This window comes from Embiotoca jacksoni, unplaced genomic scaffold (assembly GCF_022577435.1).
Source record: "Embiotoca jacksoni isolate LCO1_2020_lvr unplaced genomic scaffold, fEmbJac1.0.p SCAF_14, whole genome shotgun sequence".
Classification (NCBI taxonomy): domain Eukaryota; kingdom Metazoa; phylum Chordata; class Actinopteri; family Embiotocidae; genus Embiotoca; species Embiotoca jacksoni.
This window is the reverse complement of record NW_027185274.1, coordinates 12849054-12876521: the sequence shown is the minus strand read 5'-3', so window position 1 is coordinate 12876521 and position 27468 is coordinate 12849054. Positions and strand designations below refer to the sequence as shown.

Here is a 27468-nt window from a genome sequence, read left to right as displayed (position 1 = left end):
AGACTGCATTCAAAAAACAGACACAGCCTTGGTTATGTCACACGTAGGTTTCCTGAAGAGCAGCTTTGAAGCTCAGCGTGATTGGCTTTGATCACATGTGGCTTGGATTTTTTTTTTTTTTTTTTTTAAATGAGCAAAGAGGTGGGGCTTAGGTGGAGGTGAGGCGGGCCGAATAAAGCCTGACACCCAAAACCAGCACCGTGGACAGTCTCCGTCCTGCTCCGGCTTCGACCTGAAGAAGGCAAGCCATCTGTGACAGTGGACACCTGACACTCACCCCGCCCTTAATTATCTGTAACTCTCAGCCTTAATACAATTAACTTAATTAAATTAATTAAAAACACAGGGCCTAATCAGTTACATATAATTGTCTTATTTTAATAATATTACGCATTAATTAGGGGTAACTAAATAGTATACCCAGTGTGTAAAAGGGAGAACTGGAAGATGAGAACAAAGAGAGGTGACTTAGAAGTGAAAGCCTTACTAAAACTTAAAAGCTCTTTTTTACTGCATCGGCACATTCCCTCCCTGACTCCCTGACTGTGCCCGCTGAATAAGTAGTGAAAGCGATTCTGCACGTTATCTGTTTTACTGTAGTGTTGGGAATCATATTCCGGTTTCTCTGGAGAGTGCAGAAAACAAGTACCCTTGCTGGTAGGCTTTATGTTTGTGCTCTTCTTACTGCCATAACAAACGGTTTAATTAAAAGCTCAGAAGACAACATGAAAACAAGACGAGCAAAATACCTTTCAGAATGCAATTAATTTTAAATGCTTGTTGATTGTCTTTTGTATTTCCGTTAAGCTGGATGTTTTTCATCCTGTCTTTCGTCTGTCAATATTCTCGGGACTGTTTAATTCATTTTCTTTTTCTTCCCTTTTGACTTTTCTCATAATCGCATTCTCAGTCTCATTAAAGAGTTTGTCTCACTGGAACTCAGCACTCCTTCTCCTGTTGGATATTTGCCTGAAAGTTAATACTTTTACCATTTTTAATGTGGAGATAACCTGGCTTCTGATCCACCTGCTGATTTGTCCCAATACTTGCATACACTGTACAACCATTAACAGAGTAGTGGCAAAGTAAGCATAACAGCACTGGTTGCTTTTTTAAAGTTTGCTTTTCCTGCCGAGGGATCTCTTTCAGTTTGCGACTCGTGTTGATTCAGGACCAGAGAAACAGTTGAGGTTGGTTCCTTTTAACCATAAAGGCCTAATTTTATGATTTGTGATGGCCTAACCTTTACCAAATACTTCTAGATGCCGTAACATAACATACAAATACCTTCGAACTGTAGCGGCAAATTAGAAAATGTTTTTTGTTTTTCATGACTTGTCGTTGCATGGTGCGATTTTCTTTTTTGAGAATCTTGTTTCTTCTTTTCGTAGCCTTTTGCATTTTACTGTGAACTTTTGGTTAATGAGTTTTGTGCCTTCAGGCCACATTTGTTTACAACTGTTATTGTATACAAACTATATTTTAGCTGAGCAGCTATTTCCATCAAACATACTTTTTATTATTCATGCCTGAGCAACAGCTCAACCGACTTTGAAAGGCAGACAGAATAAGAGGATTTTCAGATTAATTTAAAGTAAAAACATTAATATTTTCTTGTTGACGTAAGCGATTATTTCCTCAATATCTCAGAGTCATGACCGCCATTTGGGAAATTCATTCTTTAGTACCATGTAAGGACTGTTGATGAGTATCACATGAAGTTTAATTTATTGGAAATTATATTTATAAATACTTTTTATAAAAGTCTCTTTTTATTGGATGGTGAAAGTTTTTACCACTTTATGTCATTACATAATTTATGACACACGGATTGACACCTGATTGACACCTGCCCCCCTCATACTTCAACCAGACACATGTCCCCTCGTCTATATCCATGACACACCTCTCTGCACTTCCTTTAAACATTATTTTACGAAGGTAATGGAGTAGAATCGTTGCTAGGTCTTTGCTGTGGTCACCTACCGGAGCTCGTTGGATACTTCAGGTGTTTTGGGCTTATTCCATCTCTTAAGGGACTCATTGCATGGGTGGTATGTGGTCTCAATTAAAAATGTAAAATTCAAGTCACCTTGAAAACAATCCAAGGCACACTGTAGGGTTTGTGCATCATCACTTTGATGAAGATGAGCAGGCCCCAAAACTATTTCCTTGCTTCAAACTCCAAACACCACTGTGATTTGCTCAGCTGTTAAAGAAACTTGACACTGGTATTGCGCCTAGCTAAGAAGCTTAATTGATTTGGCATGTAAAGAAAAAAATATGTATTAGTCATATCTCATTGTTCTTGTACACGTAACCCAATACCTTGTGGTGTAAAAGTAGACGACATTGATCTGTAGCTGAATTAAAAGGAGCCCTCACCGCCACTTGAGCTGCTTTAGTGAAAAAAAAGTTGGCTTTCACATAGCTTTTATTGATGTGTATAGGCTTCTTGAATAATTTCAGAGTTGGTTCGGTATTGGACAGAGTCTTAGCTGCTACTGAAACATTGTTTGCCGTTTCTGATGTTCACCTCCATTATCCGCCACCCTGCAGGTACAAGCCATTTCTCTCGCCGCCTGTGTACTGCCACAGACGCCGGTTGAATCCGTGATTGTTTTCCAGCCATGCTTCCAAGATGGATGACTAAGCATGGCTGCTTAATATGATGCCTTCACACCATAGATACAACTGAGAGCTGTGTGCAGATACACTCTACTTACTGCTTGGGCTGGTTTTCATCTTTCATTAAACCCAGTGATGGGTGGTGTGCTGAGTGGAATCAATTTAATATTGGGCCTTAAACTGACTGATATTGCTGGGGTCATATAACCTGTGGCATATAGTTACAAAACATGTCTACATTCAGTCAGATCATGGCTGTTAAGTCACATTCAGCAGAACTGGCTACAGCAGCCTCTGCTAATGTCTCATATTCCTTGCAGTTGTTGTGCTACTCTGCCAACACACACTGTACTTGTTAAGGGGCACTTCATTGGCTGCACAGATCAACTCCAAATTGATTAATTGAGCAAATTAGGGAACAATCCAAAGCCTTTTTTTTCTAAAAATCCCAGGACTTTTGTCTTTAATTTTCCTGCAGCACATTATAAATGGTACCTTGCAACTTTAACTCTCAGGAAACGTTAGTGCAGCAGTTTCTTTTAAGGACAATCAGGCATTCTGCCACTGACTCATGTCATTACAGTTTCAGCTGCAGCTACAGAGTAATTAGTTGTTGGTGCAAGTGCCAAGATGAACAGCCTTTAGTTAATTACATAAGATACTTGACCAACAACAGCATCATGGTTTAAACCCATTGAATTTATTAATGGACAACAAAATCTACATTCAAAATATTATTGACTGTATAGGCAGACTGACTGCAGGAATGACATGGCAAATGGACTTTATGTATCTTTGTCTATTAACTTTTGATTGGTTGTTTTTATATCCCAAACATGAAATACCAGTATCAATGTGGAGGAAAGGTTGCTGATACTTATGTGGCTGCAATACTAGTTATCTTATTTCATATTTCCTCTGCATTGAGTGAAATGACTTTGTTCATTATTTAAGGATTTATAAAAATATTCAGTGTTTGTTGGTAATTCTGTATGTATAGGGATATTGTATTATATAGGAATATCAGTCAACAAAAAACCACATTTTTAGATGTTGAATATGTACCAAAGTGAGCAGTGGTTTAGCCTGCCAATGCTTGAGTGTGGTGAGAGTGGCCTGTCAGCTGTCTGATATTAATGGGTGTAATTTTGATGTATGTCATGGAAAAGTGCCGGGGTAAGAGCTCTGCCCTTTGTCTGTGGCTTTACTCGGGAAAGAAAAGAAAACAACCCAACAACCAGTATATATGGCTATAATTGTGGTATTAGAAGGAGGTCTGGCCTTTACCTCATTAGGACAAGAACACCAAGGGCCTTGGGGCCTTTCAGGACAGACGGGGTAGAGACAGATTGACAGACAGAGGGGGAGAGAGAGTTAGGCTTCTTGGTCACAGTGGGGATGAAAGCACACTGCAGCTATTTAACTACACAAACATATGGAAGAACACACAGCAAACCAGCATGCATGCGGTACATATAGACCATACATGTGACAGTTTTATGAATGTGATCAAAGTAGAAAAAAAAATCTAATTTAATAAGTTAGATATTGTTATTCAAAATTGCTTTGGTTACTTTGTTTGTCACACAAAACTAAATTTTCATTTTAAATTTTTTTTAAAGAGGTCTGGGTGAATAGGTGGGTCTACCATACATGATTTGTTTAACCTTATCCACATGGTTATTTCTGTCACTATTACAAAAAAGGTGCCCTCGCTTTAGCGAAGTAGTCTTCTTAACCGAAACCACAATGTTCGCGTTGTTTGCAAATGTGTGTAAAATATTCAATTTTGTGTCTAATATAATTTTTTTCCATGAAAAGGTTTAGTTACATGGTTAGAAATTCTACCTGCAGTAGTACTGGGCAGCTGTAAGCATGGAGTAGGAATTTCTTTTCAAAAAAGATCCACTGCTCTTTATTTCACCTGCTTGGCTTCTTTGTGTATTCCCTCTTAAGCGTCAATGAGCTCATTCGTATTTTCCGTGATATTATCTCTCGTCCGTTAGTTTCTGTGTTCTAAAACCAAACACAGATCTATGCAACAAAACATACCTTGTAGTTTGACTCTTCCAGCCGTGACAAGCTGTTACGATTTGGAGGAGCAATGATTTTGAAAGCAAGTTTGTTTCCCTCCAATGCGTTTTGCCAACTGGGAGCCGTAGCTACCGGAGTCTGCCAAGGAACAGATTTTCGGGCTACTCTGCCGGCCTGCCTTTGACTTGTGTCTCTGTTGCCCTTGGTGTTGCAGTGTTATAGAGTATGATTGAGGATGTATATCCCCCCGGAGTATTCTGTGAGTCTACATCATTTAGCACAGTGTGAAGGGCATCATACACACTAACACACAATACACACACAGATCTCGGGTCAAACTTACACCTGTTTGGCCTTTATATGTGTGAACACATACAACATACACATTCGTAGAACTCTCGGTAACAGAGAGTTTGTGGTCTACAGGCAGTGGAGCTCTCTGGAGGAGGGGGATACTTTAAAAGAGATGGATCAGATGAGCATTTGTTCCACATCCATTCATCTCTGACTCAGACTTGCCCTTTTTCTTTCCATTCCCTCTTCCTTTCATTTCTCTTCTTACGCCCCATCAAATAACACTGATTTCTGCATCTCCACAGGCCACTTGTGAGGTTATCCTCTCTGTGTTATTCCACTTGGCACCTCCAGGGAATTCAAAGTACCAATCAGAAAAAATTGTAGGTGTGATTGTAGGAAGTCATTGTAGCTGATTGCATTGTGCTCTCCGGGTTTATTGAAAGCTTTAATTCATACACATTATAACATTACATTTTCCTCCATGCTGTTTTCATTTGTTGAATTTAGAATAATTTGTTGAATAAAAAATTAAAAGCAACATTTTGCTCCGCTAAATAAATACAAAAAGGTGTTTCCAATTGCCCTAATTAATTTTAACTTTTAAGGACAAAATCATTTTTTTTGTATTTAAGCAGACTGTTTGGCTTCTGCCACATTTGTCTGGCATTAAATTGGTCAGCTGTCACTTAAAATCTGAATGAAGCTGGTGGTAATTCTGATGGAAACTGAGGTTAAATTGGGAAACTTTGGACAGCACAGCTTTTCCTGTGCAAAGTCTCTTCAATGCTTTGCACAGAAATGCAACAAGGAAGTCTGTGATTTATGACTGAACATAAAAAATAGACTTGTATCATAATTGTACTAATTTAAGTAAAGCTTTCATATCTTTTTTTGTTATCCTTTCTTACCTTAGACCTGCAGTGCTGATTTTTTGGTTTCTCCTCTTCTGTCAGTGAGGCTAATTACGAATTACACTGTTGACATGCGATGACATCATAGGCTCTGTTGCTATTGTTGCAGCTATAAAACTGAACATATTGTTTTTAGCGTCAGAACCCCCTGAAATGACTCGTTTCACTATCAGAATTTCATGCATTTAGTCTAGTAACATTTTGGAAAGTCTAGACGAGCCGCACGATTGCATTGTTTTCCACCCATTCAGGTTCGCAAAGGGCAAAACTGTAATTAGCCGGCTCAGTCTCTGGTGCACATACCTGGCCCAGAGAGCATTTTATAAACTCCTGCACTATGAAGCAAGCATGCAATACAATACATGAAAGTAGTATACACTCTACGATGAATAGCAAGATGGTAAAGCAGTAAATGGTTTGTACTTGTATAGCACTTTATCACCTTTTGGTCTCAAAGCGCTTTAACATGGTTTTCCCATTCACCCATTCATACACTAATGAGACAGATCACCATGCAAGGTGCTGCCATCAGGAGCACATTCACACACCAATGGTACACCATCGGGAGCAACTTAGGGTTCAGTGTCTTGCTCAAGGACACTTAGGCATGTGGACAGGAGGAGCTGGGGATTGAACCACCAACCTTTTGATTAGTGTGCAACCCACTCTACCGTCTGAGCTGGCAACTCGGTGTTGAAACACAACTTTTAGGCATCATGCCAACATGCAAGTCCAACATCTGCACTGTAATAATTTTACTGAAGACTCTGAATTGTGATGAGAAAATTGGAGTGAAAAAGAACGCGGCTCCCGGGAGGAGCTTTGTTTACATCGGTGCGTTTCCCCTCATCAAGATAGCTTATTGATTAGCAATGTGTTACCTACCACGAGTCACTCCCGTCTGCATGCGGTCTGACTAGCAATAAGTGAGCAGGGGGAAATGGGTGTCCTGCCCCCGATGTCCTTGTCTCCTCTCGCTCCGTTTCTTCTCCTCTCCTCAAGCTAGGTACTGGAACTGCCTTGTGTTGACCACCGTTGCAGACTGTACAGAGAAATGAATAACGTGACACTTGGAAAGGGCTAATAGGGTAATCATATGGTGCATACACTGCGATGACAGGTGACTGTGCCAGAAGCATTACAGCATGCGCTCGTAACAGAATAACAGATGAACTGGTCCTGCAGTATGATGATGATGACAAAGACAATACTGTTGAGTCCACGGCCGCAGTAATTCATCTACTAGCGCTGTCAGTGTTTGAAAAGCCTGAGGGCAGTGCTCACTTTGAAACTGGTACTTTTCAACCTGCAATTAACGCAAATATCTGAGATCATCATTTAATTAAAACTTCAAATTGCCATCCTTTAGGGATGATTCCGCTTTACTCTCCTGTCATCACAATATGGAGCGTTTAGTGCTCCTAACTTCCCAAACAACCTGGTGCATTTTTATTTTCATACTTGCTATCAAAATGTTGTTAAATATTGATGCCCGGGCTCACCTCAGCTCATCCTTGATCATGCCCTTCCCTGACCATCTATCTTTGAGGGTGGTTGCGTAAGCTTTGGCCATTTTTTCAGTTTATCCATCTTTTATTACAACTTTGCCCCCTCATCACAAAGTAGCAGGGTCTTCTCTCTGTTGTCTTACTTTCCATTTTCAAGCTGCTGCTGCTGATACACAATTCTGTTTTGTTTTACTCTATGAAATTACCCATATGTTGAGGTCCACACTGAATACTTAATTCAGTTTCTCAGCTTTGGTTCAACATCACGTACAGTGCAATAGCCATGTGTAAATGAGGTGCAATACAACACTGTCAAGTGGGAGTATGTACTTTAGTTAATTATTGTGCATCTGAATGTGTGTATATCAGCTACACATTACATCTTGATGGTTGTGTTCTGTAGAACAAATAGGACCAGGACTCTCTATGCGTGTTAATTGGGGTCTGAACCATGGAATTTATGTACCGTTGAGACTTTAAATTGCCATATGAGTAAATGTGACTGGATTGTAAATTTAGGTTCCCCTGCTATTGGCCCAACACATGCTGAGTAAGACTCCAGTTCGTTCAAGGTCTTGAGTAGCCTGTGTGAAAAATTAATTAATAATGTTTTTGCATTGATCAAATCAGTGACTTTGCCACAGCACCAGGCATGTTTCTCTCTGTTGGTAAGCTGAATGTGCGGCTGTGACTGCAGGAGGTTTACAACCCACAGCAGCAGGATGACAGGACTGGTTCAGCTACTGCAACAAAGACAGCCAGTATAATGACAGGCAGAACAATAGGGGTCTGTGCCTCAAGCACATGGTTTTCAAATTGAAAAGCAAGCAATATAATATTTCAAAAATGATGTGAGGTAAAACAAATATTATAATTTTTCATTCAAGTATTTGATACCTGTGTTATCACTTGGCTGCTTGTTTCTGTTCTTTTAGATCCCCAAAGTTGTTTGTGTGTTGAGTTACTCTCACCATGGGTTAGTGGACTAACATATCAAAAACCTGAGGCAGAGCGGTATTTTCTGAGGGGAAACCAATTTCTGATAGAGTTAACTTGTCGACGGAAACAAACGACAGAACAGCATAGAAAAACGGACAAAGCATTTTTCAAGTGTTCACTTAAATATTTCTAAATAAACCACCTCTGTGAAAGCTGTGGCCGTCTTCATGGAGACTCCCCACCTGTTGAGGCTGATAAGATATTTGATATAACCTCTTAGATTCGTGAACACAAAGTCTGTATTTCTTAGACTTGCTGCCCATAGATATCTTGAGTCTATTTCATGAGCTGCAGCAACATTGAGCCAGTTTTCATCAGACTTGTATTGCCTCAGACAGGAAGACTGCTGAGACTCGGTGTTAATAAAATGTGTGTTTAGAGCTGGACAATGTTGGTGATCATCATTCATTCCAGAGCAGAAAACTCTCAGGTTATTTCAGATGACTGAACAATGGAGCAGTAACTGATATTTTCCATATATAAATACCTCCTTCCTCTCCTTTGTTGAGTTCTTTGTTTTTTCTCATGTCTCGACATTTCAAACAGACAGACATTCTCTTTGAACTCACGGCAAATATTCACCCAAGGAGTTTACATACCACATGCATATTCATTTTCTGCAGATTGTGACAGTCAACCCTCTTGAACATCGGTCACACATTACTTATTTCCATCTACAAGTTGCTTTTGTGCTAGTTCTGTGACTCCCAATGCAACAGGGCATGAATATATGCAAATATGCACATGCTAATTATACATCTGACTTGCCTTTAGTTCAAACTGTCAGTTTTAATGGTCCATTTGCAATTGAATTACACAATGTGTGAAGTATGATTGACACTTTTGATATTTGCATTGTGTAAACCATGGCTCTGACACAGCGAGTCAAACAGCTGTCAGGACAACCTGTTCTGTCAATCGCTGATCGTCCTTCACGTCGCCCCGTTGACACTCCGCAGACAATCTCACAATCCTGATTTTCAAATCAAGCTCAGACCTTTATTTTCAGTTTTCTTATGAGATGTTAACTTCTTCATTTTGGGCTTTTGTTGTTTTTGTTAAAACAGTTTGTATAGGTTTGAAATGATAACATTTTTCATAGCACACATTTTGATGAATAGTCCTTGAGTTAATATTCATTAGAATAATGAAACATGTATCAGAGGAGATATTCTGTCTTTGAAAACCATAGAAAAAAGTGCAGCAGCAGCAGGGATTTGGAGTTGATCTGCTGTTAACCTGCTCTCTGATTTTGCCCTTCTTTCTGTTACTGGATAATAAAGTTGGGAACGCAGCTGTAGAATGATCCCGTTGTTGCACCAGATTGTTCATAATACTCTGAACTCTCCCGGTGTTTTCCCACAGTTTAGTTTCTGCATACTCGTGAGAAGAGAATCAAGATTAACACCAGGCTGGTGTCACAGGATACAGAGCAAATTGGTGCTGTTGCCAGACAGTCAACATGATTGATATCTTGGATTGGCCTTCATGCCAGCTAGTCAGTCAGTAAGCTATTACCCCCCCATCAGTATGTTCGAGGTGAGGGTCAGAGTAGAAACTGTGGTATTTACAGCCTTCTGCACCACCTTTATATTAGTTTACTCCTTTGCTGTTCTGAATGCTAATAATGTGCCCTTGCGAGTTTGTGTGTAGATAGATAGATAGATAGATAGATAGATAGATAGATAGATAGATAGATAGATAGATAGATAGATACTTTATTAATCCCACAAGGGGACATTTTTTTCCCTACAGCAGCATTATAGATACAGGTAAAGCAATGAAAATAACAGAGTAAAAAAATATAAAAATGCACAATATATACAATAAAATTGAATAATATTAAATTCAAGTAACTAAACAATAGTGCAAAGATTTAAACAAGCAAACAAACAACCAACGGTGTTATTGTTGTGTGATGGATTGGACCAGAGGTGATTTATTGTACAGTCTGATAGCGCTGGCCAGGAATTTACTTACTTGTGTACCACCATGATATAGACTAATCTCGCTGTTTTTGATTTTTCATCTAATGTGTGTACTGTACGTGCACGTGTCACGGGCACACTTTCTCACACCACAGGAGGGGCAGTGGGCTGAGACTTTCAGTGTGTCTGTTTTCATCCCCACGCTGTTTAAATACAAAGGCCTGTTTGTCAAGCATGACACTGATACTTAGCAACAGTCTGTGCTGGAAGACTGTCAGTGCCCCCCTGTAGCTTTCTAAAACATTTAATTTGACCAAAAACTACTCTGGGTGTCTGTGAATGTATTTTTATATGCGTGGTGGTTGTGTTTTTAATGAACAAGCAAGGACCAGCTAGGGGAGAGCTGGATATTAATAATATGTCACGAGGAAGAATTGCCATGCCATCCTTGAATGTAATGCAAATATGCTAGTTTCCAAACCAAAAACATCCTTTGTCGGTGCTTTCAGTATTTTCCAGTCTTGAAAGAAGGAAAGAATAAATGCAAATTCAACCAATCCCCACATTATTCTCACATAAATATTGCCATCTCTAACCTATTTATCTGAGTGTGTATTTATGACTCTAATAGCCCATAAACAATCATTTTAAAGATGTATATTTTCCTCTTGCTTTAACTAATTATATGTGTTTTGATTATAGTGAGTTGTTTAAAGCTGTATAAATTGTGTTCTGGCTAACAGAGTGGAGAAAAACATAGCTTTGGTTCATGTGCTGGCAAACAGTCACAGACACATTTTTCAGTAAGTACACAGGTTGAGATGTATAGTGTTTTTTCTTTCTTCATATCATCAATCTTTTAAGGGAATAACTTACTTTCATCTTTTAAATAAAGAAATTTCCAGATACAATCTTTATTGTACAGTATACTATATCCAAAACCGTATAGCTGTTTTCAAAGCCTTGTTCAGAACAGCTATTATTACACTGCGGTCCCTTTTTCTCTGATTTCATCTCACCACCTCAGCCTGCTCTGGCTTTCTGTGAGCAAAGAAACAAAAGGAGAGTTACAATAGCCGACATTTTATTTCGTGATCCACAGCCAATTCAGTATTCAGGGGAGGCTTAGACTGAAAAAGCAATGGGTACAACTCTATACAGTATGATTGCCTGTCTGTCTACCTATTCATTCCAACTCACAGTAAAAGTAATCTGTGCCATTGTCCTCTTCATTCCTGTACAATCCGCTCTCTGCAGTGGGACTTGTTGTCGAGTCCGACGTTCAAAGGGAATCATCACAGTCTGATATTGTCATGAGGAATGTGTTACTGTTACAAGGGCTAAAGATATCTATAAATACTGCAGCAATCGCCAGTCCAAGTCTAGAAATGACAATTTTTTTTCCTTTAAATTGTGATGCCGTACAGGCAGCGTATGAAGAACTAAACCTCACAAACAGTGTGCATAGCATTGTGTTATTAGTACCTGGGTTACCTTGATGCTTCTGTATTTGATGAAGAGACTGTTAGCGCTTGAAGTTGTTTACTCCTCCTAAGTTTCCTAATTATAAAGTCCTTTTTAAGGTAGCAGCCTTTAAGGAAATAAGGATACAGAATACAGATTGTTTGGAGTTGAGACTTGAAGGTAGTGAGTTTCAAGAAAAAAGGATAATTGGGGTAGAAAGTCTAAAAGAAACTGAGATCTGGAGGATCAGGTTAAAATTTCTGTCCACATTTCTGCACAGCTCAGGACAAAGGTCAGGGAAACCTGAGTAAAAAATATAAGAAACTATAAATCAATCAAACACTCATGAAGTTTGTCCTCTGTTGATCTGCAACACACACAGTTGGTGCTTGATGTTTCTGCTGTTATAAACACAGATTAGAAATTTATAGAAGTAATATTTACGCCTAAGGATACCAAGGTAATTTACAATGTATCTTCTGCTGTTGAATGTCCTCACGTCTCACTCTTTGCACCACTTGTTTACTTGTTATTTTTCTTCTTTTAATCACATGTTTTATTTATTTGTTTCAAACATAACTTGTGTTTTCAAGGGGCAGTATGTATTTTAGGCAGTTTTGGCCTAGTACAGTAGAAGAAACATAGATCATTCAGTTCGTGTCACTCAGATGAGAAGCTGAACTGAACTTGATATATAGATTTTCCTTTTACCCCTTTATTGAGCACATTCAAATTTGTGCTGAACTCTAAAGTGAATGAGCGGCTCACACCGAAGAGCCATTAGTGTTGCAGATTGCATTGACTATCAGTCTAAAGCCTGCCAAGGTTTCTGTCTATACTCAGTGGTCATTTAGCCTCTGAAGATTGCAGCTACATATTTGAGCTAAGGTATTGACATTGATTTGCCATATTTACTCTCCATATTAGCTTTGTGTGTGTATTCTTTTTATTTTTTTTTATTTCCCAGTGTGCTGTAGAAATGGTAAAGCTTTCAACTGCTAACAAACACGATGCTCAACTTTGTTGTTGGAATCAAACTAGAATTTGCAGTTTAAAGAAATCTGTGTTTTCTAAAACATGTGTTCTGGGTTATCAGGTGCTAATTCTGTCAGATGAATTAAACAAAAACAGTGCAGTAATCCCCCTGTGTCCATAACGACATAAGCTGCCGGGAATTTTCATTCGATGCTGTTTCTGTTTTTCCTCTCTTCTGTTGAACCTCGGGAGAAGACTTTCCACAGCTGTTATTTGCCTAATTTTCCTAGAAAAGGTCTGTGAAATGATCTTCATATGTTGACAGTCCTATTCAACTGTTCCCCAGGGCTCTCCTGAGAAATAAATCTGTAAGGTAGTGTGAAAACTCACATAACCTGTCTTATTGCCTGCCTAGTGAGCATGACAGAAATACCAACAAAATAAACAGTAGGCAGATTAAGGTATACAGTACTTATTTCACATGGTTGGCTCGCTGTTTTTCCCATTGCAGTGGTAGAAAATTTGATTTCTTCTTGCCAATGTTCTACATAAATTCGAAAACAATTTCCATCGCCAAAATAAACTGCCAAATACATTACATTACATTTCATTTAGCTGACGCTTTTATCCAAAGCGACTTACAATAATTATCAGAAAGTCTGCTCAGTTACTAAAAAGGAAACTGCTTTACTTTATTCCTGTTATACCACTAGGGACACAAGTCAGCATTATGTAAAGTAAATGAAACTAAACCCACAAAAACTCCTCCACAGTCTGAACTCCAGTCCTGTCCACGTCCCGAAACCAAACTCTCCTCAACTATAAGGTGAGCTGCTGCTAGTTTTTGCAAGACCTCCTCTGGGTATTCAGAGCTCTCGCTGTAATCATGGTCCACCTCTGAAGTCCAGACAGCCAGCTGAGACACTCTTAGTAAACACTACCTAAAATCCAGAGACCAACTATCACCTCAAGAGACGCATGTACTAACATTTCCATAAAGACCAAACGGGTGCAAAAACAGAACAGTGTTCCTCCTCCTGATGAAACTGACTTTGTGTCTACATGTGCACCTCTGCTGGCTGTCTGCCTGGTTGAAAATAGAAGCTGTACTCTTTTCAGTCCAGCTGCACTGATCTTGCAGTCTGCCACCTTCTCAGGTGTACTGTCTGACATTTAGATGCTGTGTCCTCCATGCACCTAGCAGATCAAACTGGCTAACTATATTTGGGGGGGATGAGTCTAAAGAGACTCGTTGTTTGTCCTGTCGTCCTTTATGCAGTCCCAGTGTACTTTCTAGTACAATATAGTCTCTTTGGTTGCACTGACCTTGTCACTGACCCATCTCAACATCGTGAAAAAAAGAAGCATAGTTTCTGTACTTTGATCTGGAGTATAAATCGCTGTCAAAAAAGATAATGCTGTCCTCTATGTCTGTTTATCAGAATGGCCCACTCCTTTGCTGCCTAAATGTCAGAATAAATGATGCCAAACCTTGGTGAAATGTGAACAAAACTTGTATTTATCTAGCTTCTGGGAATCACTTCAAGAAATTGTGATGAGTTGAAGTAGAACTACATGAGTGAATCATGTTGTGAAAGGAACGATAGCATCTGGGTTTTTTTTTTACCGCGCAATCAACACATTTAAAAGACTGAAGCCTGAACCACATGTCATTTCATGAAGTAGACAGGAACAAAATGTCCATAAAATGTTACATCAGATTTAAACTGATAAAAACAAAACTGTTTCTTGTCTTAAGCCCGCAATTATTCATTATTTTTTGGCTACTTGCGGGCATAAAACTAAATTAATATGGCACACATCTTAATAAACAGTTGCTTTTTTCAGCAGACAACGAACCACACAATTGTTCATTTGGAGTTGTTTTACTGTCCACCAGGTGACTGTAATTGTAATTCTAACTGTAATTTTAGTCAGAGCGAACTAAGTCACAGTGTGTTCACCAACTAGTTGCTAGCTTTGTGTGTATGCTGGGATTTTAGAGGTTTTATGCTAAAAACAGCTGCCTGACGTATGTGACAGGAATTGCAAATAGATCAACTAAAGCTGCTTTACGCTAATCAAATTTAGTCAAGCGATAAACCTTACATAGTCTAAACAGAAAGGCTGTTAAATTTCCTTTGTCACTGTATAAATGTAAATGTGTCATAGTTACACAAATCATTTGGTGAATCATTCACACTGCTGTTGGCCTACTCTGTGGGGCGCATGTGTAATTACCACAATTGAGGAATTTCAAGTACAATATCATTGGACCCCAAATTAAATCAGTTTTTTTGTTACATACCTTGTTTCCGACCTCCAGAAGAACATCCAGTCTCTAAATGCTTGATGCTTTGGGTTGTTTAGCAGATTTCCTCTCAGAACAGCAGCCTTTTTCTGGCTCCACGCGAGGCAGAAGAAAATGCATCTTTTTTTTTGCTATTTGTCAGAGAAATGTCATTACCCAGTGCCTTAAAGATGGCTATCTCTTTAGGTTGGAAATTAATATCAAACACCCAAGAGTAGGTCTTGAACACTTTAGGCCAGGGGTCTTCAACGTTTTTCAGGCCAAGGATCCCCAAACTGATAGAGATAGAGCAGATATCCCTACTATATATACTGTATAAAATTGTGTTTTTTTATCAAACTGGAGGAGTGAAAGAGGCTTGGAGGGACAGGTGCTTGTCTCGCGCTGTGAGTGAACCGGTGCCCATCTTGAGAGAGCTCCTGTGTGTCGCTGAATGTGTGCATTTCTGACTGAAAAATAACATCTTCTGCCTCTATTTATCCATTCACTACAACATGTTGGATTCATGTTAATGTGTATTTAAAGACATTTAAATTTGTGGGGAAAAAATTGTGGAGGAAAAAATATGAAAAAATAATGAAAAATTGTGTAATCAACCAAAAATTCCACAACCCCCTGCAGTACCTCCACGGACCCCCTACGGGTCGCGGACCCCCTGTTGAAGACCTCTGCTTTAGGCCAAAACCTGGCGAATGTGGGCAGCCAGAACACGTGAGCTAAACGTTCCTTTGCAGTGTGACATCGGTCATATTTTTTATCTACGCTTGAATATATTTTAGATAGTCTGGCCTTGCAGAAATGGAAAGCATTTATTAATTTGCAGAGTGGATCTGTGGAGAATTGAACAGGTTGCATTGACGTCTTAAGTGGGGTAAACATATCTTCACTGAGAGTGGCGTGGTGTCAATCCAGCTCCCAATCAATCGGTCCATTGTAAAAGCACTATCGCTGCTGTGGGTGTTCATGGAACCTGTCATTTGTAGCTGGCTTAGCTCTAGCAGGTAGTAGTTAACTTTTGTTTAGAGTTGCTCACCTCATAGTCAGGCTGCTTCTCAAAACTTTCCCGGTTGAATATAACATCGTTTTTGGTTTAAGTCAGATTTTTTTGAAGGTATGAATGTATATTAAAATGGGAGCACTTTGAACACGCTCCTCACCAAACGGAAGTTTCCAGTTTTGTGTAATTCTTAATCCATTTTATTGGTGGGAAAAAAATTATTGCATACTATTGAAACATTTAGGCGCAATACATACAATCACAGCTACTACCAGTTCAGTGTAGCTCTGTATCCTTATTTTCAATTAAGGATGAAATGACGGAACTATGCAGCGGTTTCTTGTTTCAGATGGAGCGATTATCCTGAAAATGAAGAGGTTCAATCAAAACATTATGTAAAAAAAAAAAGCTTGTTCTTATAAATGAAACATTCCTCTTGTGGAGTACGTGTACATGCTTGTCCTGCCATTGTGCTGAGAACTCCTCTGCAGCTCTACTAAATCCTGACGGAGATCGGAAGAGTTTTAGTTTTTTTTTTGAGTTGATAAAATGTGTTTACTCCAAAGCCATCATGAGGTGAATTGTGGGTCAGATAGAACAAATTTCCCACTTTGAAACTTCAATAAAAATGAGCCCAGCTTCTTATTTAAACTACTTCCATGACTACCCCTCTCCCCCTCCGGTGTACCTCATTATCCTCACTGCTGTGGGTCTTTTGAAGGGAAAACAACAATCAATTTCTTTCTGATTTATTATCTCAGCGACGACAGCTCTTTTCTGTTTTCTCCTCCCATCATTCATGTTTAAATACCTTGTTTTTAAACTCGGCGCAGTATTACATAAATGAATAAAAAAAAAGAAGAACAAGTGATTAATTGACACGCAGGCAAGAATTTATCAATAAGTTTAAGACCTTCCACAAGACAAATGTTTGTTTTCAAATAAAGCACAAATATGCTGTCATGCAACTTAGAAGTCACCTTCCTCGACTTTTGCCTCCATGCTCGAGACCTGTAGAGGCATAATGTATTTTTATCTGTGACACAAATAAGCAAAACTGCATAGAAACAAACTCACTCTTTACCCAGCAAAACCCAAAAATCCAGAATACGGAAAGAAAATTCATCACAACTCCTATGAATATCCGACTCCCTTAGTGAGAGAGTGACACTGTTGCTAAGAGATTCACACAAGTGAGAGAGAGCATATAAGTTTTGTATTTGGTGTGTGTGTGTGTGTGTGTGTGTGTGTGTGTGTGTGTGTGTGTGTGTGTGTGTGTGTGTGTCCCTCCCTCTTGATGTTGGCTGATGTGTAAATGCTGTGCTCTCTGTATATTTTTTTCAGGTGGCTGTGACAGGGGCACCCCCGGGGCAGGACCCATGAGGAGTCATAGAAGATGCTCACAGCCTGGGCGCTTCTGCTCTTCTTAGCCATGTGGGTGAGAAGCAGCTCTGGTGGCCCACTCTCCTTCCGAATAGGTAAATTGTGAAACACAATCGCACTTATGTGCGGCCTCATGACAGTGGAGAGGCTGCTGCTTACACCCACTGAGAGACTTTTTTTTCAGAAACAACTCACACTGGAAGGAACTTCACATACTACGTGCATAAGATGATTTCCTTTTTCACATTAATTGAAAAAAAAAAAAAAAGCAGTTAGTGAATGATTTTTTGTTTTTAATTATCGAGCTGGAGAAATGTCAGCTCGAATTGATGGTAAAACCTTCACAGTCTCTCATGGGTAAATTGGCTGAAGAAATTCAATCAAAAGTGTTGTGAAATACTCGTCTTTCTCCAGTCACACATGGCTTGAGGTATCAACAGGCTAAAAATGCATGTGTGGATGTGACAGAGTCCTAATTGGCTGTGAAATGTTCAGCCTACCCAATAAATGATCCAAATTTGCTGCGCAGTGTTACAGAGAATATGACAGTTTAGGATGTGGCACAACATACCATCTGTTTCTTATATATCACAAGAGCTGGATTCCATGATGCACATGCTTTTTACTGTTTATTCTATCATGCACAATGATACTGACGGATACACATAAAAGTTCAGTAATTACAAAAAAAAGCAACAGCATAGAAAAAACACTACATTTGGAACAAAAAACCTATAAAAGTTGCAATTGGAAGACTGTGTGATTTAGTAATTTAGCTGATGAGTGGAGTTCAGTGCAACTTTTTTCTTTGATTATCTGTACGTTTTTCATGTTTCATATTTCTATGATTGATGTTCCTGCCTCTGTTTTTCCCCACATTAACACATCAGTGGGATCAAACAGGCAACACTTCCATAAGCATGATTTTAGCATGACACTATTGCTAACCCCAATCTGACCCTTTTTAAATCCTAATCTATGCTTCGATATTAACTTTACCCAGATGTTAAATATTTACAAGCCTCCTTTTTACACTATTGTCACTGCCACATGCAACTTTAAAAGACATTTGACTGGCACATTGTAGCATTATAACACAGTCTAAATCAATATTGTAGTTTGAGCATCGCCACTGAACCTTTAAATACAACATGGGTATGATTATTTTGTCCTAAATCAATGGTATTGCTGCTCTAGCAGCTTCAACAGTTTAAGACAATTTCACAAAATCCAGCAAAAAACCACTGTAATACTCCAGTTCTGGAAATAGTGGCAGATTGGTGGACCAAAGCAGAAACTTACTAGACTTTGGATCTGAGAGGGCATGTTTCAAAAGCCTCATAACCTGCCAGAGTATGCTGGTAACCAATAGGGGTTGTTCCTTCTTATTATTCTCCACAGTCAGCAGCTCTCTGACACCCTGTCACGAGCTAGCCATCTACCATAGTTTGACTGACTGTCTCTTTATGTATGTACAGACCTTGTCTTTGGTAAGAAAGTGTGTGTGTGAGATCTGTATATAGAAACAGATGGGAAATAGAGATAAAGCTAGAGATTGAGTATGAGATTGATTCTGCAGCTCACAGTCTGTGCTCCCATCGTGATCTCTCAGTGGCCAGCTTTACATTTAGAGCACGGTTATCAACTTTGAGGAACAGTTCAGAGTGAGATTTGTCATCAGGGGAGAAGGGTGGACGTTAATAGCTCAAAAACTGTGTTCAAATCCCCATGTGGTTATTGTAAGGCTATTAAAACATCAAATAATCCTACAAAGTGCATTTAAAACGTAGATGCTTCTTGAGATGGCACAGAAGTGCAGTTTAATTGTAGAAAACAGAAGAGTAAATGTGTGTGAGAACCAGACACAATCAGTTGTCAACATGGTAAAATTACAGTGTATATTTATAGGAAAGATGTGTTATATTGTTTAATTTGAGAAAAAGTCCAAGTCTTACGAACTAAAAGCTGCATACTGGAACATGAATGCAACCTCCTTCTCATTGTTTTCCTCCTCTCTTTATTTCTCCTGTTGTGGAAAATAACAAGTATAAAATATATTTGTATCCTTCCTATATTTTGAACCAGGATTTAACTGAGTCAGTTAAAATTTTTGAACTGACACCACATTTCTTATTTTTGAAAAAGGCAGTTTTGTATCACTCACCAGTTTTCTGCTCCGTCTCGCAGCTCTGCCACAGCTCGTTGACTGCTAGCTGAGTTTTTGGTGGTTTAGCATATGGTACCCCAAACCATGTTAAGAACTCTAAAGCTGAAACAAGATAGCCTCAGAGTTTACTGTAGCAACACAACCAGGAGCAAACCATTCTTTGTTTGTGAATATTTCTGGATAAATTACTAGCAGGCCCATGTCTTTACTGTCTCTCTGCATCCTGTCCCATCCTCTGCCTGAATGTATTAAAAGCAGCTCCGCAGCATCGGCAGTTTATGTTTATCTCAGTCCTGTTGCATCACTGGCGGATAATTAGACGCTCGGCCGTTTTTTTTTCCTTGTCTTCTAATGTCGTCTGTGCATAGCACCCATCTCTTTGCCAGTGTAGTCTTAGTACAAGGTGTGGACATGCACAAGCACAGCCATACACACATTCAAAGCACACGAAGGCACGCAAACAAACACATATCCCCAAGCACCACCACAAACTCCCTGCCATTTGCGCTTCAGGAGATGGTATTTAACATGGCTGTCCCTCGAGTCCTGCCTGGCTGGCATAATGTCACTGTCTGGCCTTCTCTGTATCTGTCAGTGCCAAAAACAACCTCCCGTCTCTGCCACCTTCCCCCGCCAGGACTCGCCCGCAGCCAGCAGCAAGCTCAGTGTAGGTGAACTGAGGAAACTTCTCTTTGTCTGTGTTGTGTTGTTGGCAAATCCATGGATTAAAATGGACTTTTGTTTGCAAATTAGTTGATGGCAGAAATGGTAGGTCTTCACACCATCTTATAGACCTTTTGATTGGGACTATTGGTACAAATATATGGTGACTCTTGGCGTTTTTCCTGTTGTGTTGCAACAGTGGAACCATGTGTAATTTGCAGTGTTTGTTGGATATTGCCCAGAGAGAGTATAAATAATGGATTTTCTTTAGTATTACTTCTGACAGGTAAAGCTTTGACTCTTCATAAATAGCACAATTTAATACATGGAATCAATGTGAAAAGCCAATATAACATGTTGAATAGAAATACATGAGTAAAATCAATTCACAAAATACTATAATTAATAATACATCAAGAAGACCTTTTCAGACAGGGGAATGCAGTAAAACCTTAAACCAAGAAGATAGACTGCTTAATACTGTATTACATGAAAGTCCCAGTTCACCACCATATAGTGCAGCTGGTTGGTGTGGGTGGTATTCCCCCATTAGTTGTGTGAAGGAGCGCCTGCCATATAATTTTAATCCATCCAATAAACTGCTGCTTATGTTAAATTGAAGAAATCATGGATCACATAAACATATTCACTGCTATGAGCTGATGTCAGCTTTTGTTAATACAGGGAGTGAAAATGTTGGAAAACAGTCAGGAGAACCACACCGTCCTTCCTCAGCACCGCAAACCTCGTCTTTCACTGCAGAGACCCCATACTCTCCATGCCATGAACGTCTCACGCACACGCTCCCTGCCTGTGTCCAGTTCAATATCAGAATATGAAAGCCAATTACCTGCTGTTCGTAAATCAAAGGCAGTAGGAGGTTTCATAGGAAATGGATTCCTTTTCTGTTTTATAGCCTCTCTTGAAATTAACTTAATAAGAAAAGTTGTAGGAGCAGAACAAATGGTGTAAAGTGAACGTTTTAAGGATGTTTTTCATCTCACCGTTAAGTGAATCTCAACACACTATCAGTGTTGCTTTTGACAGACAGGTAGATGATAGATCTACTTTTTATTTTAAAAAGCGTATAGACAGGTACTTGCATCAAACTCTCTTTTCTCAGACAACAGAATGTTTCCTAGCGTCGGGATTAATCCCAGGCTGAACCACCCCTTAAAAGACTGTTGAATTTAGCCTTTGGCAGCTATTGGGTGTGGGCACACTCAAGTAACGTGAAATTCCTTCAAAGATCCTTTCGAATGAAAGGATTCTTCAAACATTCTTTCATTCACCTTAAATGTTCTGTCTGGGGTACTGCAAGAGAGCAGGCTTTGAATTTTAGACCATGTGTTTAGAACATAGATTAAATATTACTTATTGCTTTTCATGATTGACATGGATTTGGACTCATCCAGGGATTTTTATTTTGCTTTACAATGCCCTTAAATAGACAAATCATGTGATTCTTTCAGGTTTGTATGTTAAATGTATGATCACATAGAACAGCAACAGCCATCAGAGTTGTACCACAGCAGCCTGTACTAAAAACCATTTAGATAATATACTGTAAAGTATTTCACATGGGTGACAGCACATTGCCCAAAGCTTCATCCCCATGACATAAAACAGACTGACACATGCCACATGAACACTGATGATAGCCATTGGTCAATCTCTAAAACTGTTGAAGTCAGAATCAATTTTATCTATGCATGTCATTCTATTGTTAAATCTATCAGCATACCGTTTGTGCCATTGATTACCACTGCATTTCAAGACATGTATATTTTGTCAATATACAACTGTTTACTTGGGTTGAGTTTGTAATGGGCAGTGGAGAAATATATTAAAAAAACCTGATATTTTTCTGCAACTGACATTCATTTGGATAATGACTTCTCCTACTTTTAGGACCCCAGGGATAACTCTGGTGTTTGTGGTTTTTATTGGCCTATGTGTTTGTTGATTCCCCCCCACCCCCCCACTTTAGTTGGGTTCACAATGGCAACAGAGTCGGCAGGGAAAACCAGGCATTATTTTCCCCAACAACTTCCCCGAGTACTCACAGGCCAGCTGGGAGATGTAACCCCTCCAGCATGACCTGTGTCTGCCCAATGCTCTCCTCCCAGTTGTTCATCTCCAGAGAGACAGGCTGAGCAGCATCTTTAACATATGGCTGAAATATATTGCATTGCTCTTCTCAGAGGCAACAGTTAAATACTGTGGTCAGCCCAAAATGCATTACTTCACACTGTGCTACTTAGAGTATTATATCATTTTGGCCTTCTCTATTCTCAATCTCTTCCAAATGTGTAACCACAGATAGAGTAGAGAAGATCCTTCTTTACAACAGATGGTCCCACATCTCAACCCGTCCCATTAACTTTAAACACACCTCCATAAAAAACCCTTTTAACCCTAAATTTAGCTACTACTTGCCTAATCCTACTCTACTCTGACTCAGTGGATTTAGAGTGTCTGTAAACCTGCCATTTGCTGACTATTTCAGTCAGCATTTCTTCCCTTTCTGCTATCTCACAATAAAAAATAAATAAATAAAAAAACAACAACTGCCCAGCTAGCAACCTACACTGGCAATGGCAATTTTTGACAAAGATTTGGATCCTACAATAAGGCATGCTTGTTTGGCCTTTTAAAAAAAAAAATTGGCAGGGATTTAGCCATTTTAATGCCAGGATTCTCCTCCACACATGCAAATTCCATCAAGTTAGTTTCCCCTGACACTATTTTGCCAAGAACACTGTTGCTGCATCCCGTGCTTAGCGCCACCCAAGATCATCGTGATTGCTTTAAAGAAATAAAAACCAGCCAGAGCGTTTCTACCCTGTAGCAAATTGACTATTGGTGCAGCCAGACTGTTCTCAAATGCTGGCACAATGCAGTGCAGATAAGGTGGCTAAGTGAGACTTGCCTAACCCTAACCTTTAAAATAACCTTAATCTAAGTTTACAAAGTCTCCATACTTAGATGGAAAGCTGGACCTAACAACATGACTAATACACAATTAAGTATGCACACACACTTGATGTCAGCAACAAGTGTATGTAAGACAAATTAAATCGAAGTACATTTGTATACACAGCAAAACTAATGCAAATATAGAGTCATGAAAATGAAACTACTGCAATGTCTTCTATACCAGCGCGAAGCTTGGAGATGTACCTTGCCGTGTCCAGACAGCAGGAAATATTTCGGAGATTATTTAATTTTTTTAATTTTTTTGCAGAGTCAATAAATGATGGTTTCTAAAGTTGTTCACTATTCCTCTGTTGTTCTAAAAACACTCTTATAGGAGTACTTTCAGGAACAGCTGTAACACTTGTCATAAACTGTCAATCAACTGTTTTACGTAAATGAGCTTCAAGTTTGACACCTAGTAGTAACAACTCGAACTGACATTCTAACTTATAACAGAACTTTAATACTGGGTCATACAATGTATACTGCATTAAAGCTGCTGCTGTACTCACAAACACACACTGCCAGAGATCCAGCCAGAGGCTTGTTAAACACCAAATTTTTCGATTTCTTTACGTTACTGTAAAAAAACACTTTGAGAGCCGTCTGGAGTACTGAGGCGGCAGCAACCAGATGAGCTCCACAGGAGAGAGTCAGACAAATCTTTCTTTGCTTGTTTGCTTCCTTTTCCACACTCAGTGGGAGAACATGATAAAGGATTCTCGGTGGGCTGAATTCAATTGGCTTCACTTTCTCCGCAGCAGAGGCTGAGTCTGCACCATCTTTACCTGCCTGCCCAAGACTGGCATCATCCGAGCTGTTAGTCAGGGTGGGATGCAGTTTGTTGCGAGATAGTTGTAGGGAAGGAAAAACGTACTCATCAGCCAGTGAGAATTATACACTCCCCTTGAAGAGCAAATACAATAGCATAAATACGTTTGGACTTTAAGTTGTAGCTTTTTAAATTGGTGTGCGCTACCAATAAATGCACATGCTTGTCGTTGTACATGACACACACAAATATCAAACTGGAGATTGTGGCGGTGTGATTGCGTGTCGTTTCATTCAGATGTATCATCATATATTCACATCATCATATTCAACGAATGACAAATCATTGCAGTATTCCTAAATGGCAGCTACAGTGCGGTTAAGATGTTCTAAAGCTTGGGCAAGAAAAACACTGAAAAGACTTAATTCAGTAGAAGCAGTGCTTTTAAAAGGTATTTATTCCTTGAAACGGCATGAACTCCAAATATGCAATATGTCGTCTACAATACTCCTTTCTTTTCACTTGAGAGCAAAGCCCCTTCTGCGCTATACTGAATGTAGGCATCAGACATACATCATATGCTGCAGATTAATCCAATATCAACAAACTTTCCAGAGACGCTGTTTGTGTTGGTGTATTTGTGTACACACATACGCACCATACTGGATGTGTGTCCCGGCACAAGGGCGTGTGGGGTTGATCAGAAAAATTGAAGCCCACAGGTAAAGTCTTAATAGTGTAATTAGCCTCGCTGAAGTAATACCCACAAGTCAGCAGCACCATGCTGTCAATTCCCTCAGTTCAGCCCTGTCTCCACTCACAGTGACTTATTAAGGTTGGCTGCTAGAGCCACTACGGCTGAATCATTGTGCCCTTGCCTCCAGTCAGGTTCATTCAGCCCTCATACGCTCTGATTTCAGGTGGCATCTAAGAACTCATTTAACTCTTGTTACTAGAAGAGCAGAGAAGATAGCATGTAGGGAGGGAAGCAGAATAAATGACAGCAGGAAGCATCCTGTGTTGCTTTGAATTGTAGCCTTAGTTCCTCCGCAGTGAAAATTGGAGATGTTTTATTATGAGCGGATTCTAAAGCAAAGACTGACGCCCAGCCGAGGAGCCATTCAAGGAGACGTCATGATTAATCTCCCTGCTTTTAATTACTCAGCCATGTGCTGTGCGAGTCATTAGGTTAATGACACTCCGACATGTGTACTCACAGACCTGAAGCCACGGGGCACATGAGAGCTAAACGTCTTTATGGGTGACCACCTGTTAAAGGAATCGACTGCCCAGTTTCCTCTGATTCACTCAGATGCCAGCACAGGTAATGAGGAAATATCAGAAAGAGAAGGGAGCTTAATTAGAGAACAGTGTGTATGCCTGGAGGCATTAGCACTCTGTTACAGTATAAGTCAGTCACGTAATTTGAAAATGTTTGTTCATAAATTTTAGGAGGACATAATGTGTTTTGAGTGGAGTGGAGCCTCCACATGCAGAGACAAATCTCCTCCCCAGGCGTCGGCTAAAAGTGTGTGGGGGGGGGGGGTTTGTGATTAATCTCCGAGGTTTTAATTACCAGGGCAGGTGCCGGGACCAATCGTTTAGTTAATGGCAGGAATGGCAGATAGGACTGATGTTATGCAATTATGCACACTACTTTGCTCCAGAGATTACCACATAAATTATTCAGTAAATCTGATAAAGTCACAGTGCACAGGTATGTAGTGTGTATGCGTGTGTACCTATTTTTAATCACACACCTCAGTACACATACAAAACACCAACCTCCTGAATTAATGTATTCTTGCTCGAATTGATAAAGACGGATTCAAATAAATGTTTGCTCATTTTCCCATGCGCATGTGCACATGCTCTAAATGCATTCATAGAAAATGCTTCCACTATGTTTAGCTACACAGAAATATAAAAACATTGGTACTTAAATTATTAACAAACTAATTACAAGCTGCAGGGTGATGTTTGTGGATGTGTAATGGAGCTTGCCACATGCTGAGATGGAAGGCATGAGCTTAGTTCAAATAGCATAGTGTGAGAGAGAGAGAACAGTATTACTGTATGGTTTTCGGTCCTGTGGTGGAGCAAGCTGAAAGTCATAACCCAGACACCGGCTGAAGTTTAAATGGGATGAAAAAACACTATGCACAGTGTAATGTGTAAACAAAACATGTATTCATGTTCAATCTAAACACCGCCACTTTGTCGATTTGCAACAGTAGATAGTCACAAAAACGTGCAGCTTTGTTCAGTTTGTGCATCGACAACATTCTGAGACCTACCAGTTTACACCAAATCAGCTAAACAAGACGGTGTAACATCTCCATAACGACGACGCTGTATTTCCATTTTAACCGCTGGCTTTTCAGGTTTTTTCTCAGTTGGATATAATTTGTTGCGTCTTAAACCACAGATGCGGGTGGATATTCGAAGCTACTTGCCACAGTTGCGTTGCATTGCAGTTCACGTTTGAACTCCCTTTTCACTTTGGTCACCAGCACGTGCCTGGATTGCTTACACGCGTAGTCCATGATCATCATACATGGGATCTTTATGGCTATATTTAGAAGCGTGCCTGATGAGGCCCCTACCTACATCTGCAAGCTTTAGTTCTGTGTCTGCTGTATAATAGGTGACTGATCTACAATAACTCGTACTTAATACTGTCTTTTTTTCTCTCAAGGAGTAAGGGAATGTTTTTACTGTTTATCTTTATTCATCCCACATTTGCACTTTAAAACGCTGCATCTCCCAGACAAGGACATCAATTTCCTCCTGGAGAGTAACTGTGTTTGTGCTGCAGATCTTGACTGTCCTCATCCATTATAGTCAGTGCATTGTGGGGAGAGCGCTGCTTTTAAAGGGAATTAGAGGAGATGATTTGATTAGTTGTGATTGATGCCAACCAAACACTTATTGTAATTTATTCCCTCTGTTCTAAACCATTTTACACCTGCAACATGTGCGCTGCTGCTGTGCCTTTTGTCTCAAAATTACTAAATAGGTGTTGGCCAGGGCCAACTGTGCAAGCTCTATGAACTTGTGCCAGTGCTTTTGCTTCTGCATTGATTCAATAAAATATAGTGAAAATAATGAAAATGCTCTGCTTTTTGTCCTGCAGAGAACTATTATTTCCTGGCAGCTAGTCTGGAAAAACAGCTTTTGTTGACTGGGTTTTGATTTGGGCATGAACAACACAATACAACATCAATGCCAGGCTCACCGTGCATGTACATACTGTCTCACACATACACAATATACAAGCATCAACAGACACAGGCGGCCTCCCTCTCGAACTGCACTGCCAGTAAACTTCCTTCATGTGCTCCCATTGAAGTCAGCTGCAGATAAGGTTTAATGCTCAGATGGCCACAGCAGTGGTGTCTGTCCATATCTACATCTACCGGCCACAACATTTCCTAATGAAAAAAACACAA

At 39.6% G+C, this 27468-nt stretch overlaps 1 protein-coding gene across 1 annotated transcript in view; it reads left to right on the top strand.

Moving 5' to 3' along the window:
- grik4 (glutamate receptor, ionotropic, kainate 4) overlaps positions 1 to 27468 on the top strand; it is a 272058-nt gene that overhangs the window by 111534 nt on the left and 133056 nt on the right. The window contains exon 3 of the mRNA XM_069148046.1: positions 17397 to 17530. Within this exon, the coding sequence (XP_069004147.1) occupies positions 17449 to 17530 (82 nt within the window). The 5' untranslated portion in view covers positions 17397 to 17448. The remainder of the gene's footprint in view (positions 1 to 17396; positions 17531 to 27468) is intronic.